This window comes from Bombina bombina, chromosome 10 (genome assembly GCF_027579735.1).
Source record: "Bombina bombina isolate aBomBom1 chromosome 10, aBomBom1.pri, whole genome shotgun sequence".
NCBI classification, from domain to species: Eukaryota; Metazoa; Chordata; class Amphibia; order Anura; family Bombinatoridae; genus Bombina; species Bombina bombina.
The window spans coordinates 65,493,678-65,507,940 of NC_069508.1; the positions used below are offsets into that span (position 1 = coordinate 65,493,678).

Here is a 14,263-nt window from a genome sequence, read left to right on the forward strand (position 1 = left end):
AGAATAATAGAAGTGTGGTGCGCAGCTGCAATTAGCAGCCTTCTAATTACCAAAAAGCAATGGCAAAGCCAAATATGTCTGCTATTTCTGAACAAAGGGGATCCCAGAGAAACTTTTATAAACATTTGTGCCATGATTGCACAAGCTGTATGTAAATCATTTCTATGAGAAACCCAAAATTTGTGAAAAAGTACCAATTTTTTACTTGATTGCATTTGGCGGTGAAATGATGGCATGAAATATACCAAAATGGGCCTAGATCAATACCTTGGGTTGTCTACTTAATATATATATATATATAGTTTTGACAGTTAAATAAAAAAAAACAAGGCTCTATTTCTGTTTAAATGGAGTGATAGCAAAAATGCTAAAAATTCTCTGGTATTTTGGGTATGTTTTTGTCACTTCTAACGCACTGCCTGTTTCTAAGCCACTACAGACAGCCCCTTATCACTTGCTTTTGTATTTTATTTTCACAACAGGAGACTGCTAGTTCATGTGGGCCATACAGATAACATTGTGTTCATGCTCGGGGAGTTATTTAAGAGTTAGCACAACACAGTACCAAATGCAAGTCAATAGATAATAAATATAAAGTCATAAGAGCAGGGGTCTGTCAGAAGATGCTTAGATACAAGGTAATCACAGAGGTAAAAAGTATATTAATATAACAGTGTTGGTTGTGCAAAACTGGGGAATGGGTAATAAAGGGATTATCTATCTTTTAAAACAATAAAAATTCTATTGTAGACTGTCCTTTTAAGGGGGCAGTGTACTGTAAAATTGTTTTTCCCTTAACATGTTTCCAATGACTTGTTATACCAAGTGCAGAGTATAAAATGCATGAAATATATCCTGTTATGTTTATTTTTGCATTTGAAATAGTTGTTTTTCCTTTTTGAAACCACAACCCATCAAAATGGGTTGAGCTTGCAGGGAATCAGATCTCATTAGTTTCTCACTTTCTGTACACACACATGCTTCTTTTTATTATCTCTGTAAACCAAATCCCAATACTTAGAACAATTGAAATAACTTTAACTAAAATATGCAAAAATGCTTCTATTTCAAATTGAAATGCATACATGCAAATCTCAATTTTAACTTTTCTATCCCTTTAACAATCCTGTGATTAACACTGCATTGTTTGGACACTCTTTAATTGCCTGTTTATAAGATCTATCTCTCATTGTTCTCAGCAGAAGAGATAGATACGGGAAAAGCAGAAGAGATAGATACGGGAAAAACCTAGGTTCCAACATGGAGACACCCATTACTTTATAAAAACTAAACCTTTATCATCAATATTTAAGCATATTTAAACTAATACAATTAAAAAAATAAATCTACATTTTATTCCCAAGCTAATCTTTGTTTTGAATATATAAATATTTCTAGAATTTATTTACGGTTTAATATTCTTTTAATGTGTTCCCAATGACTTGTTTTACCACCTGCATAGTATTACATGTATTGGAAGTTGCTGTGTTGGGTTTATTCTTACAATTGAAATAGCTGGTTTTGCTTATTGACACCACCACCTATAATGTTAGTTTCAGTATCTAAAAAGATCTGCTCTTCCCTCAGGCTCGGCTCAATTGAATTGGCATGTTCTTGAGCTTGCACATTTCAGGAGCACTATTTGGCTTTGCAAGAATGTTAACCATTTACAAGAGGACTAAATAGCAGCCCTATTTCCTGCCATATAGTGATCCAGACAATACCTAGGTATTTTACAAAAGAATAAAATGGAAACAAAGCAAATTTGAAAATAGAAGTAAATTGGAAACTGTTATAAAATTGTATGCTCTAACTCACAAAAGAAAATTTTGGGGTTTTTATATCCCTTTAACATACAAAAACAAAAAGCAATGTTTATATACACTATAAGGCTAATAGTATATGGACACCTCTGCTAATTATTGAGTTTAGTCAATGGGTGCATAAAATCCACCAATTAGCTATGAAATCTCCATAGACACAGTACAATAGGTCGTACTGAGTAGCTCAGTGACCTTAAATGTGCCACTGTAATAGGATGCCACCTTTGCCACAAGTCAGATTGTGAGATTTCGGACCTACTAGATCTGTCCTGGTCAACTTTAAGTGCTATTACTGTGAGGTGGAAACAACAGCAGCCCAGCCACAACATGGTAGAACATGCAAACTCACAGAGCTGGGCTGCCAAGTGATGAAACGCGTAACGCATAAAAATTACCTTTATTCTGTTGCATTACTCATACATAGTTCCAGACTGCCTCTGCAGCAACATCAGCACAAAAACTGTTTTTCAGGAGCTTCATGAAATTGGTTTCCATGAGTAGATGTACACAAGCGTAATGCCAAGCGTCAGCTGGAGTGATCTAAAGCACATCGCCACTGGACTCTGGAGCAATGGAAACATCCTCTAGAGTGTCACACTTCACTATCTGGCAGTCTAATGGAAGAATCTGGGTGTGGCGGATGCCAGGAGAACGCTACCTACTAGAAAGCATAGTGCCCACTGTAAAGTTTAGTGGAGGAGCCAGGAGGGATAATGATCTTGGGCTGTTTTTCTGAGTTTGGGAGAGACACATAAGTTCCAGTGAAAAGTCATCTTAATGCTACAGAATACAATGACATTTTAAACAACTGGATGCTTCAAACTTTGTGCCAACAGTTTGGGTAAGGTTCTTTCCTGTACCTCTGTGCACAAACTGAGGTCCATGTAGATATGGCTGGACAAGTTTGATGTGGAGAAACTTGTGTGGCCTGCACAGAGCCCCAACCTCAACCTCACTGAACACCTTACACAGTTAAAAATTGGAACACTGATTGCAAGCAAGATCTTGTTGTCCAACATCAGTGCCTGACCTCACAAATGCTCTTCTGGCTGAAATGGCACAGATTCTAACACACACACTCTCCAAAATCTTGTGGAAAGCGTTCCCATAACATTGGAGGCTATTATAGTAACAAAGTGGGGGGGGGGGGGGGTCAACTCCATATTAATGCCAATGGTTTTGGAATGGGATGTCTAAAAGGTTCATATAGGTGTTATGATAAGGTGTCCAAATACTTTTGGCCATACAGTGTATGTCTGTCTTATTTACTCATACAGTAGCCGATTATGTAAGGCCAACTCTTACCTCTTGCCGAAGTATCAGAGCTTTCCATTGAATCCAACTTCAAAGCATCAAACACTTCAAAATCAGATTTCTTAACATGAATCAAGTTGTTGATTGTTCCGAGTTGGCTGGTGACCACGGGCTTAGGTTGAAAACAACAGAAAATAGGTTAAAAAAAAAAAGCTGACAGCTATCAATTTAAATTAAGAAAACGTTTTTTTTAATGGGGCCATTATATTTTTTCCTGTGTGTTAAGTATGATCTCTGGCCAACACTGTCGGTCTACATGACAACATAGTAATAAAATACAACAATGTCAGTCTACAGGACAACATACATGTCAGTATATATGAATGCAGGGCCACTGATTTATGCCATATTCACCTCTATAAAATGAATGCTGCTCTACAATGACATTAGAGTGCTGGAATAGTCATATATTAATTGTTAAAATATTTATAAACACTATAACTATAAGATAGCAAGAAAATGAAACAAATTAGATAATATAATTAAAGTGGAAGTTGTTTAAAATTGCATTCTCTATCTCACTGGTTTTCTAACCTGTCCACAAGCCTCCCCAACGGGCCAGGTTTTCAGGATTACCTTGGATGAGAGCAGGTAAAATAACCATGTTTACCAATCAGCCGATTATTTCACCTGTGCTCCAGTTCAGATATCCTCAAAATGTGACCTGCTAGGGAGGTCTGAGCACTGGTTTGAAAACCAGTGCTCTATCTGAATCGTAAAAGAAAAAGTTTGGGTTTCATGTCCCTTTAAAAAAATTAAGAATTATTAATAACACAAGGTGAAGTGATACTTGGCAGGTCTCTTGTTATCAATAACTCATCATATGTCATCTGGACTTAAAATGAAAGGGATATAAAACCCAAAAATGTTCTTTCTTGATTCAGATAGAGCATGTCTTTTAAACAACTTTCCAATTTTCTGCTATTATCTAATTTTCTTCATTTTCTTGGTATCCCTTGTTGAAAGCATACCTAGGTAGGCTAAGGCACAGCAATGCACAACTGGGAGCTACATGCTGACTAAAGGACATATATGCCGCCCCTTGTCATTGGTTCACTAGCTCCCAGTAGTGCATTGCTACTCCTTTAACAAAGACCAAGACAAAAAGCAAATTTAATAACAGAAGAAAATTAGAAAGTTGTTTAAAAATATATGTTGTATCTAAATAATGAAAGGTAATTGTGGGTTCCATTTCAGTGGACACATCTAAAACCCAAGTTTAGACACATTGCAGCTCCTGAGCAGGTTGATTGGTTAGTACATGAGTATGCCGTTCCTAATTGGCTCACTTGCAGCAAGTGGTACTTGTGGGAGTATTTTTGGGGGCTAAACATATAGGGCTAGATTACAAGGGAAGCTCAATCGGTAGCACTAGGTACATTATATTGTGCTCGGTTCCGCGCTAAAAACAGAACACAATCTGGTAGCACAAGTGGATGGTAAAAGTGTTCATTTTACAAGTGGTGAGTTAAAGGTACAGTCTACACCAGAATTTTTATTGTTTTAAAAGATAGATAATCCCTTTTTTACCCATTCCCCAGTTTTGCATAACCAACACAGTTATATTAAAATGCTTTTTACCTCTGTGTTTACCTTGTATCTAAGCATCTTCTGACAGCCCCCTGATGACATGACTTTGTATTTATTATCTATTGAATTGTATTTTAGCCAATTAGTGCTGCGTTGTACTGACTCTTAAATAACTCCATGGCGTGAGCACAATGTTATCTATATGGCCGACTCTTTATAACAAAAACGACTACAACAGGGCAGGACCCTCTCTCCCCATTTGATCCCTGTAATCGTTTTTTATATACCACCCATGTTCATAGCGCTGCGGAACCTGTTGGCGCTCTACAAATACCTGATAATAATAATAATAATATGGCCCACATGAAGTAGGAGTCTCCTATTGTGAAAAGCTAATAAAAAGCATGTGATAAGAGGCTGTCGGTAGTGGCTTAGAAACAGGTTGGAACAGCCAATAGAATGCAAAAACAATGGGGCTCTACTATATCTAAGTAGTGTGTCCAGAAATAAGGTGCGCCTAATTTATGCTATTTCAAAAAAGTGATAATATGGATAGATCCTAAGTTTTATATCTTACAAAAAATAAACAATATGAACTGTATAATTATAAATACAAATACATAACAATAGTCACCACAGTCATATGGTTAGGAAATATACATCCATAGATGCAAGTGAAAGTCCCAATATAGAGTGATGTCCAATCTGGAAATGATGTCCCAAACGATAGCTGCTCTCTCCAAAGATGTTGAAAAAGAGATGACTGCGTTCTGTATAGAAACAAAAAAAGAAGAGGCGCTCTGGTGCAGATGATCCTTGGCTACAAATGATTCTAAACTAACAGTTCAGAGTAATACTCACAAAGATGTTTGCACATGCAGTGCAATAACAGGTGAGCCGAAGCTTCAGAGCCGCTCGGCTGACTCGCTAGAGGGTGAAATCAGCTGTTCACTGGGTAATCACTTCACCAACGATGTGGGGAAAAAAGATACCTATGACATAAAATATAGATACCGCCCTTGGTGCAGATTATCCCAGACACAGAATGCACATACAACAGATGTCGAGAAGTTATACTCACAAACGGAGTTGCACAAGCAGTGCAATATCAGGCGTGCCGAATCTTAAAGAGCCGTTCGGCTGACTCCCTGAGGCCTGTACAGCTGCTCACTGGCTCAAAAAGCTTTTCACCCCACGTATAATGCCACTAAACCAAGTTGTAGCGAGCCCGGGCACTGAGTCCTGTAGCTATCTGAGAGCTGTCCTAGTACTACTGGTGGACACCAGTAGTACTAGGACAGCTCTCAGATAGCTACAGGACTCAGTGCCCGGGCTCGCTACAACTTGGTTTAGTGGCATTATACGTGGGGTGAAAAGCTTTTTGAGCCAGTGAGCAGCTGTACAGGCCTCAGGGAGTCAGCCGAACGGCTCTTTAAGATTCGGCACGCCTGATATTGCACTGCTTGTGCAACTCCGTTTGTGAGTATAACTTCTCGACATCTGTTGTATGTGCATTCTGTGTCTGGGATAATCTGCACCAAGGGCGGTATCTATATTTTATGTCATAGGTATCTTTTTTCCCCACATCGTTGGTGAAGTGATTACCCAGTGAACAGCTGATTTCACCCTCTAGCGAGTCAGCCGAGCGGCTCTGAAGCTTCGGCTCACCTGTTATTGCACTGCATGTGCAAACATCTTTGTGAGTATTACTCTGAACTGTTAGTTTAGAATCATTTGTAGCCAAGGATCATCTGCACCAGAGCGCCTCTTCTTTTTTTGTTTCTATACAGAACGCAGTCATCAATAGAATGCAAGCTCAATCCTATTGGCTGATAGGATCAGACAATAGGATTTTTTCTACCTTAATGCCGATTGGCTGATAGAATTCTATCAGCCAATCGGAATCTAAGGGACGCCATCTTGGATGATGTCATTTAAAGGAACCTTCATTCAGTAAGAAGACTCCGGATGAAGAGGATCCTCCGCGTCGGATGTCTTGAAGATGGAGCCGCTCCGCGTCGGATGGATGAAGATAGAAGATGCCGCTGGATGAAGACTTCTGCCCGTCTGGAGGACCATTCTCCCGGCTTGGATGAAGACTTCTCCCGGCTTCGTTGAGAACTTTGGCCCGGTTGGATGAAGACTTCTGCCGCTTCCTTGAGGATGGATGTCCGGTCTTCAGAACAGTAAGTCGATCTTCAGGGGGTTAGTGTTAGGATTTTTAAGGGTGTATTGGTGGGTTTTATTTTTAGGTTAGGGTTTGTGCCTGCAATAGAGCTAACTGCCCTTTTAAGGGCAATGCCTATCCAAATGCCCTTTTCAGGGCAATGGGGAGCTTAGGTTTATTTAGTTAGTATTCTATCTGGGGTGTTGGATGTGTGGGTGGTGGGTTTTACTGTTGGGGGCGTTGTTTGTATTTTTTTTACAGGTAAAAGAGCTGATTTCTTTGGGGCAATGTACTTTAGCTAATTTAATTTAATTTATTTAATTGTTTAATTGTTTTTAATTTAGTAAATGTATTTAATTGTAGTGTAGTGTTAGGTGTTATTGTAACTTAGGTTAGGTTTTATTTTACAGGTACTTTTGTATTTATTTTAGCTAGGTAGTTATTAAATAGTTAATATTTAATAACTATTCTACCTAGTTAAAATAAATACAAACCTGCCTGTAAAATAAAAATAAAACCTAAGCTAGATACAATGTAACTATTAGTTATATTGTAGCTAGCTTAGGGTTTATTTTATAGGTAAGTATTTAGTTTTAAATAGGAATAATTTAGTTAATGATAGGAATTTTATTTAGATTTATTTAAATTATATTTAAATTAGGGGGTGTTAGGGTTAGGGTTAGACTTAGGTTTAGGGGTTAATAAATTTAGAATAGTGGCAGCGACGTTGGGGGCGGCAGATTAGGGGTTAATAAAAACAATGTAGGGGGCGGCGATGTTGGGGGCAGCATATTAGGGGTTAATAAGTATAATGTATGTGGCGGCGATGTCCAGAGCAGCAGATTAGGGGTTAATAAGTATAATGTAGGTGGTGGTGGTGATGTTAGGGGAGGCAGATTAGGGGTTAATAATATTTTACTAGTGTTTGCGAGGCCAGGCGTGCGGCGGTTTAGGGGTTAATATGTTTATTCTAGTGGCGGTGATGTCCGGAGCGGCAGATTAGGGGTTAAAAATTTTATTTTAGTGTTTGCAATGCGGGAGGGCCTCGGTTTAGGGGTTAATAGGTAGTTTATGGGTGTTTAGTGTACTTTTTAGCACTTTAGTTATGAGTTTTATGCTACAGCGTTGTACCATAAAACTCTTAACTACTGACTTTAGAACAGTGGCGTCACTAGGGTTGGTGTCACCCGGTGCGGTAAGTTATGGTGTCACCCCCCCTCCCCCCAGAAAGCAGACACACACAAACACAAAAACACAGGCACACACACACATACACTCGGACACACTTAAAAACACACTCAGATGCACACACAAACACTCGGAAACACACTCAGACACACACACAAAAACACACACACAAAAACACTCTGACACACACACACACACACACACAAAAACACTCAGGCACACACACACAAACACTCAGGCACACACACAGAAACACTCAGACACACACACAAAAGCACTCAGACACACACACACAAAAACACTCAGACACACACACACACACACACACAAAAGCACACATACAAAACATGTAAACTGCACTGCATTCATTATAAAGCGCATGCCTAGAGCTGCTCCCAGGCTCAGCAGAGCATCAAATGAAAGATAAACAGAGCACTCTAAAAATAAATCACTAAAGAAAAGGTTTAGGCTTGCAAACTATGAAAATTCTGCTCTCTGACTCTGTTCCAAGTCTGTCAGTGCACAGCCCCGGCCGCGTGCCTACTGCTTCTTATGGTCAAGCACCTCTGCTCTCTGCCCACCCCCAGACCTCCGTCCGCCCTCCCCTCCTACCTCTTCAGTGTGCACTTATTGTACCGTAACCATACCGGTCTGGTGGGCATCATACGTGGCTCCTTCACTTTAGAGACAGTGTCAGACAGTCATGCAGTCAGGTGCCAGGCATCCCCCTCATGATATCCCAGTTCCCGTTTAGAGAGACAGCACAGCAGTGAGTGACTCCACTGCTCCACAGGTCACTTAGCAGTGAGCACAGATAGGCAGGCAGATATGGCTAGCAGCGCAACTTCGCAAGCCCCACGGCACGCCCACAACATTCATAGTGAAATTGGGCAGGAGAGGAGCAAAGTACAAACAAGCAAAAGCAGCTGGGAAAACTATTTGTGGAAATTGCAGCACTAGCTCAAGGGTCCAAAAAATGAAGTGTCTACAACTTCCCCAGTCCCACTAATGTTCACAAATGCTGGCCCCTCTAATAAAAAAATATATGCATCTCTACATTGTATTTCTTTAAATTTCAATAAAAAAATTTTTTTTGGTGGTGTCACCCCCTGGAGGGTGTCACCCGGGTGCGGCCCATACCTCCCACACACCCTTAGTGACGCCACTGCTTTAGAATGCGTTAGGGATCTTGGAGGTAGAGGGTGTACCACTCACTTTTTGGCCTCCCAGGACAGACTCGTAATACCGGCGCTATGGAAGTCCCACAGAAAAAAGACTTTACGAAGTTTACGTAATTCGTTTTGCGGTAAGGCCAAAGAAGTGTGCGGTGCCCCTAAACCTGCAAGACTCGTAATAGCAGCGGTAGGGAAAAAGCAGCGTTAGGACCTGTTAACGCTGCTTTTTCAGCCTAACACACAACTCGTAATCTAGCCGAAAGTATTTTCAACTAGTAATATGTGCGTAAGTTAGCGCGGTTATGATCTAGCCCATAGTATATATCTAAAAGAAGAACTCCACTTCTTAAGCAGAGGTTTAGCACACTAGCGGTTTAGCGCTCAAGCTATAGTCAACATGAATTTTTATGCACGGCCCCATTAAACCTATTATGTGATTAGTTTAACGCACCTGTGCCATCTGACATCCAGATGTTAGTGAGCCCTAGACTATTGCTCAAGAACTAAAATATTACTTTTTAACTGTAACATGAACACAAAAATAAAATCCCTATTGACAGGGCCACCATCAGGGGGACAGGGGTGACTCCTGTCAGGGGCCCAATGGGCCAGGGGGCCCCATGAGGCAAGAATAACATATATAAAAAAAAAATTAGCAGCCACCAGAGAGTACTACAGAAGAGTGCTATTGAGCGTGGGAAATTTTATTACAAAGAGTAAAGCATTAGCATTTGAGAGGAGTGTGCACTAAACCACTAGAGTCAGATGGCAAATCACTTTCATTTGCAGAGGAGGTAGGACTTAGTAAATGTTTTTTATTTCTTTGTAACTTCAGTGTGGTAGTAGTTGTATGTTGGGGTCAGGGGTCCATAAAAACACATTTTTTTTAGCAATATGCAGCAGTGTATTTATGATTATTTGACAATGCTGTAGAAATTCTATATTTAAAGTCATGCAGAAATGTTTCCTCCTCAATACACAAATGGTAGGTGCCCTTTTGGCAGATATGAGTTTTTCTTATTTATTTATCTCTCTCTCTCTCTCTCTCTCTCTCTCTCTCTCTCTCTCTCTCTCTATATATATATATATATATATATATATATATATATATATATATATATATATATATATATATATTACATTCCAGTTTACTGCCCCTTTATGCAAGGACTTTCCAGATGCAAGGAGGCATTTTATCTAAGATTTTTACATCTGCTTAAAATGTTATACTCTCAGACTAAGATTGCTCAGTGTTTGAAATGAGACAGGTTAACAACACTGTTCAGTTTACACTACAGCTGACTTAATTTTGAAATATATACAAACAAGCCTAAATCCTGCATTTAACCAGATCTAATGGTATGAGAATGAGTACCACAGCTTATGGTTTCACCAAGACCATATAGAGTACAGCATTTTCAAAATCCATAAGTACAGCTGACAGATGTGAACATTTGTACACGATATTTGAAGTGGTGCTCTTGGTTGGGGAAAATGGAGAAAAACAAACATATGTCAACCTTTAAAAAGTACTTTTCTTCATCTAGCCATCTACCCAGATCATTAATGTAAAATTTTGAATTCACAGAATAATTTTTGTTTTCACATTTACAAATATGATTCATTAAAAAGTGATCTCTTAATTTCTGCAATTTTTTTTATCATGCATGTCACACACTGTTGATTTAGGGAATGCAATGTGCAAAAATTTGACCTTCTGTGGGTGTCTGTGTTTATGTCTTTGTGCTTTTGTTTGTGTCTCTATGAGTGTGTATGTATTTTTGTCTGTGGGTCTCTCTGTGAGGGTGAGTGTGTATGTCTTTGTGCATTTTCTGTGGATGTCTGTTAGGGTGTGTGCGTATGTCTTTGTGCTTTTTCTATGAGTGTCTCTATGAGGGTGTGTGTATGTATGTCTTTGTGTATTTTCTCTGGATGCCTCTGTGAGGGTGGGTGTGTATGTCTGTGTTTTCTGTGGATGTCTCTGTGAGGGTGTGTGTTTGTGTATGTATGTATGTCTGTGTTTTCTGTGAATGTCTCTGTGAGGGTGTGTGCGTATGTCTGTGAGTTTTCTGTAGGTGTTTCTGTGAGGGTGTGTGTATGTCTGCATTTTCTGTGGGTGTCTCTGTGAGAGTGTGTGTATGTCTTTGTGTGTTTTCTGTGGATGTCTCAGTGAGGGTGTGTGTCTTTGTGTGTTTTATGTGGTTGTCTCTCTCTGTGTGTATGTCTTTGTGTGTTTTATGTGGTTGTCTCTCTGTGTGTGTATGTCTTTGTGTGTTTTCTGAGGCTGTCTCTGTCGGTGTTTCCTTGGGTGTATGTGCAAGTTTGTGTTTGAGTTTGTGTGTGTGTCTGTGTCCATTGTCTGTTCATTTTTAGGACATTTTGACCTTACTACTGATTATTCACATCTTTCTACAGACTTTGAGACTAATGAGACCTTTCCAGAAGTCACCAATCCACCATTTAAGCTTTAAATTAACGTTTAGGCAGTTCAGGGCCCTTCCTTTCAGGCACTGCATGCTGTTGTCATCATTTAGTTGCCATCTTCCTTGACAAAAAGATAATCAGAGCTCCATATTTTGTTTTGTTAATCTCCTTTTTTGACAAAACTGTAGTCTACCTCATTACTTATCAGGTCAATGTAAACAAGTGCTGAGTGTCTGTTTGGGTGTCTGTGTCTGAGTGTGTTTATTTGTGTGTCTGCTAGAGTGTCTATATGTGAATCCTTATGTGTGAGTGTGTGTTTCAGTGTATGAGTGTGTCTGTGTGTCTCTGTGTTTGTGTGTTACTACCTTTACAACATTTCCAAGTTTGAAGTTTGACTACACTTAAGAATAAAGTGCATATACGTTTTAGTCACTTGGTCAAAAATTGCACATGTCAAAGGGGGGGGGGGGGCTGATCAATGGTTAAGTCAGGGGCCCCAGAATTTCTAATGGTGGCCCTGCCTATTGATTTCACTTGAGCGATGTTAAGGCACAATATCACTATTATTTTTGTGTTCCACCAGTAAACTAGGCCATGGTAAGTTAAAGTACAATAATGACATATTAAAATGAATTAGAGCATGTCATTTTTGCATTAGAAGGTCCTTTAATTCTGTATTGATATACAAAGTATGAGCTGCTGGGAATGCCATACCATGAATAAGTAGTAAGCAGTAAAATAGAAAACCCTTCTAAATTTACCTCAGAAGGATCATGAACCCATTGACCGTCCACAAAAAACTTGTACTGATGCTCTCCTTCCGGAAGATCCAAGATTGCAACAAAGTCATTGTGGCTTCAAGAAAGACACAAAAAAAGTCAGTGTCCCTAAGCTATATTTGAACTAAATTGTATATAACACACACATGATATATAGAATATATATTTATACCCCACACATTACTCTTGTAACGTCAAAATCTGATTGTGGAACAGTTTTAATGTCACAAATGTCAAATAATAAATTTTTTAAAGACACAATTATACACAAATTATTTGATTACGAAATGTCTTTCAGTCAGTTTATAGTTAGAAAAAAAGACTTGCATTGGCCTCAGAAACAGTAAGAGAGTTTGCGTAATAATAATTTTTGTAACAAATTTATCAACAACAAAAATACTCAAAGTAATTACAGTAGTTTATATCCTGATTAAATGACATGATAACATTTCTCTTTGTAAATTATATTATTTATATATTTTCTATACAGGGCCGTATTTACAGCCCTGATCCCTCCACTCACCGCTCATTACTGTGCTGGCAACCTTACCTAAGATGGCACTGTGTGTGTGTGGCAACCATCTTTGTTAAGGCCTCCACAAGCATTCTGCATGCTTGGGCGAAGCCGGATGCCAATCATACGTAATACTTGTGGCAAGCTTAGAAAAGATGTCCACCACTCATGCGCAGTGCTGTTATTTCATTGGCGACGGCCATCTTAGTTAATGTCACAGGCTGACCGGTATTTATAATAGGCAGTGACAGGTGCACCTCTTTGGAAAGCGCCTGTAGGCACATACCTAATCTGCCTTATGATAAATCTGGCCATGTATATATATATATATATATATATATATATATATAAAATATCTTTCTTTCCTAGCCCTCATGCATATAGTTCTTGACAGCTGTGCATTTGGGAATATGTTACTGTAGGAGAGCAGGGGAGGCAAATGTAGCTTTGACACTTTAGGGTAGATTTATCATAGTGTGAGCGGACATAATGCGATGTAGCTTATCATGTCCACCGCACATCGATAAATGCCGACAGCATACGCTGTCGGCATTTATCATTGCACCAGCAGTTCTTGTGAACTACTGGTGCAATGCCGCCCCCTGCAGATTTGCAGCCAATCGACCGCTAGCAGGGGGTGTCAATCAACCCGATCGTATTCAATCGGGTTGATTTCTGTCCGTGGCCTCAGAGCAGGCGGACAAGTTATGGAGCAGCGGTCTTTAGACCGCTGCTTCATAACTACTGTTTCCAGCGAGCCTGAAGGCTCGTGCGAAAACAGGGTCATTAAGCTCCATACGGATCTTGATAAATCGGCCCCTTAGTCTCTATACAGTCTCAGAAGTCCTTAGTCACTTTTAACATCCGTATAATGCAAACTTATTGGTATATTAGTTCCAGAGGTGGATGCTAGATATTCAGTAATATATATGTCTGATGTATTTCCCTACAAACAACCAAATATAGGCGTATAAAGACAAAACAAAGGGTTAATAATTAGGTCACTCCATGATAACTTATATGGAGGTAGTATTTCTTATAAACTGTTATCCGTTACTTGTGTGAGTAAACTGTCCCTTTTACAATGCACCACTGGAACCTAGCTGTACATGTCTGGTGAGCTAATGACAAGAGACCACCAATCACCAGCTAGCTCCCAGTAGTGCATTGCTGCTCCTGAGCCTTCCTATGTATGCTTTTCAACAAAGGATACAAACAGAACAAAGTAATTTTGATAACAGTAATGAACTGAAAGTCTCTTACAATTGCACGCTCCATCTGAACCGAGAAAGTTTAATTTGTTAATTAAATGCCCCTAGTCAAAATTAAACTTTCATGATTTAGATAGA

General features: G+C 39.3%; 1 protein-coding gene across 1 annotated transcript in view; it reads right to left on the reverse strand.

Annotated features, from left to right (window-relative positions):
• Nucleotides 1-14,263, reverse strand: part of PRKAB2 (protein kinase AMP-activated non-catalytic subunit beta 2) — a 123,587-nt gene that overhangs the window by 47,525 nt on the left and 61,799 nt on the right. The window contains exons 4-5 of the mRNA XM_053693091.1: nucleotides 12,383-12,476; nucleotides 3,129-3,249 (exon numbers count right to left, since the gene is read on the reverse strand). Coding sequence (XP_053549066.1) covers nucleotides 3,129-3,249; nucleotides 12,383-12,476 — 215 coding nt within the window. The remainder of the gene's footprint in view (nucleotides 1-3,128; nucleotides 3,250-12,382; nucleotides 12,477-14,263) is intronic.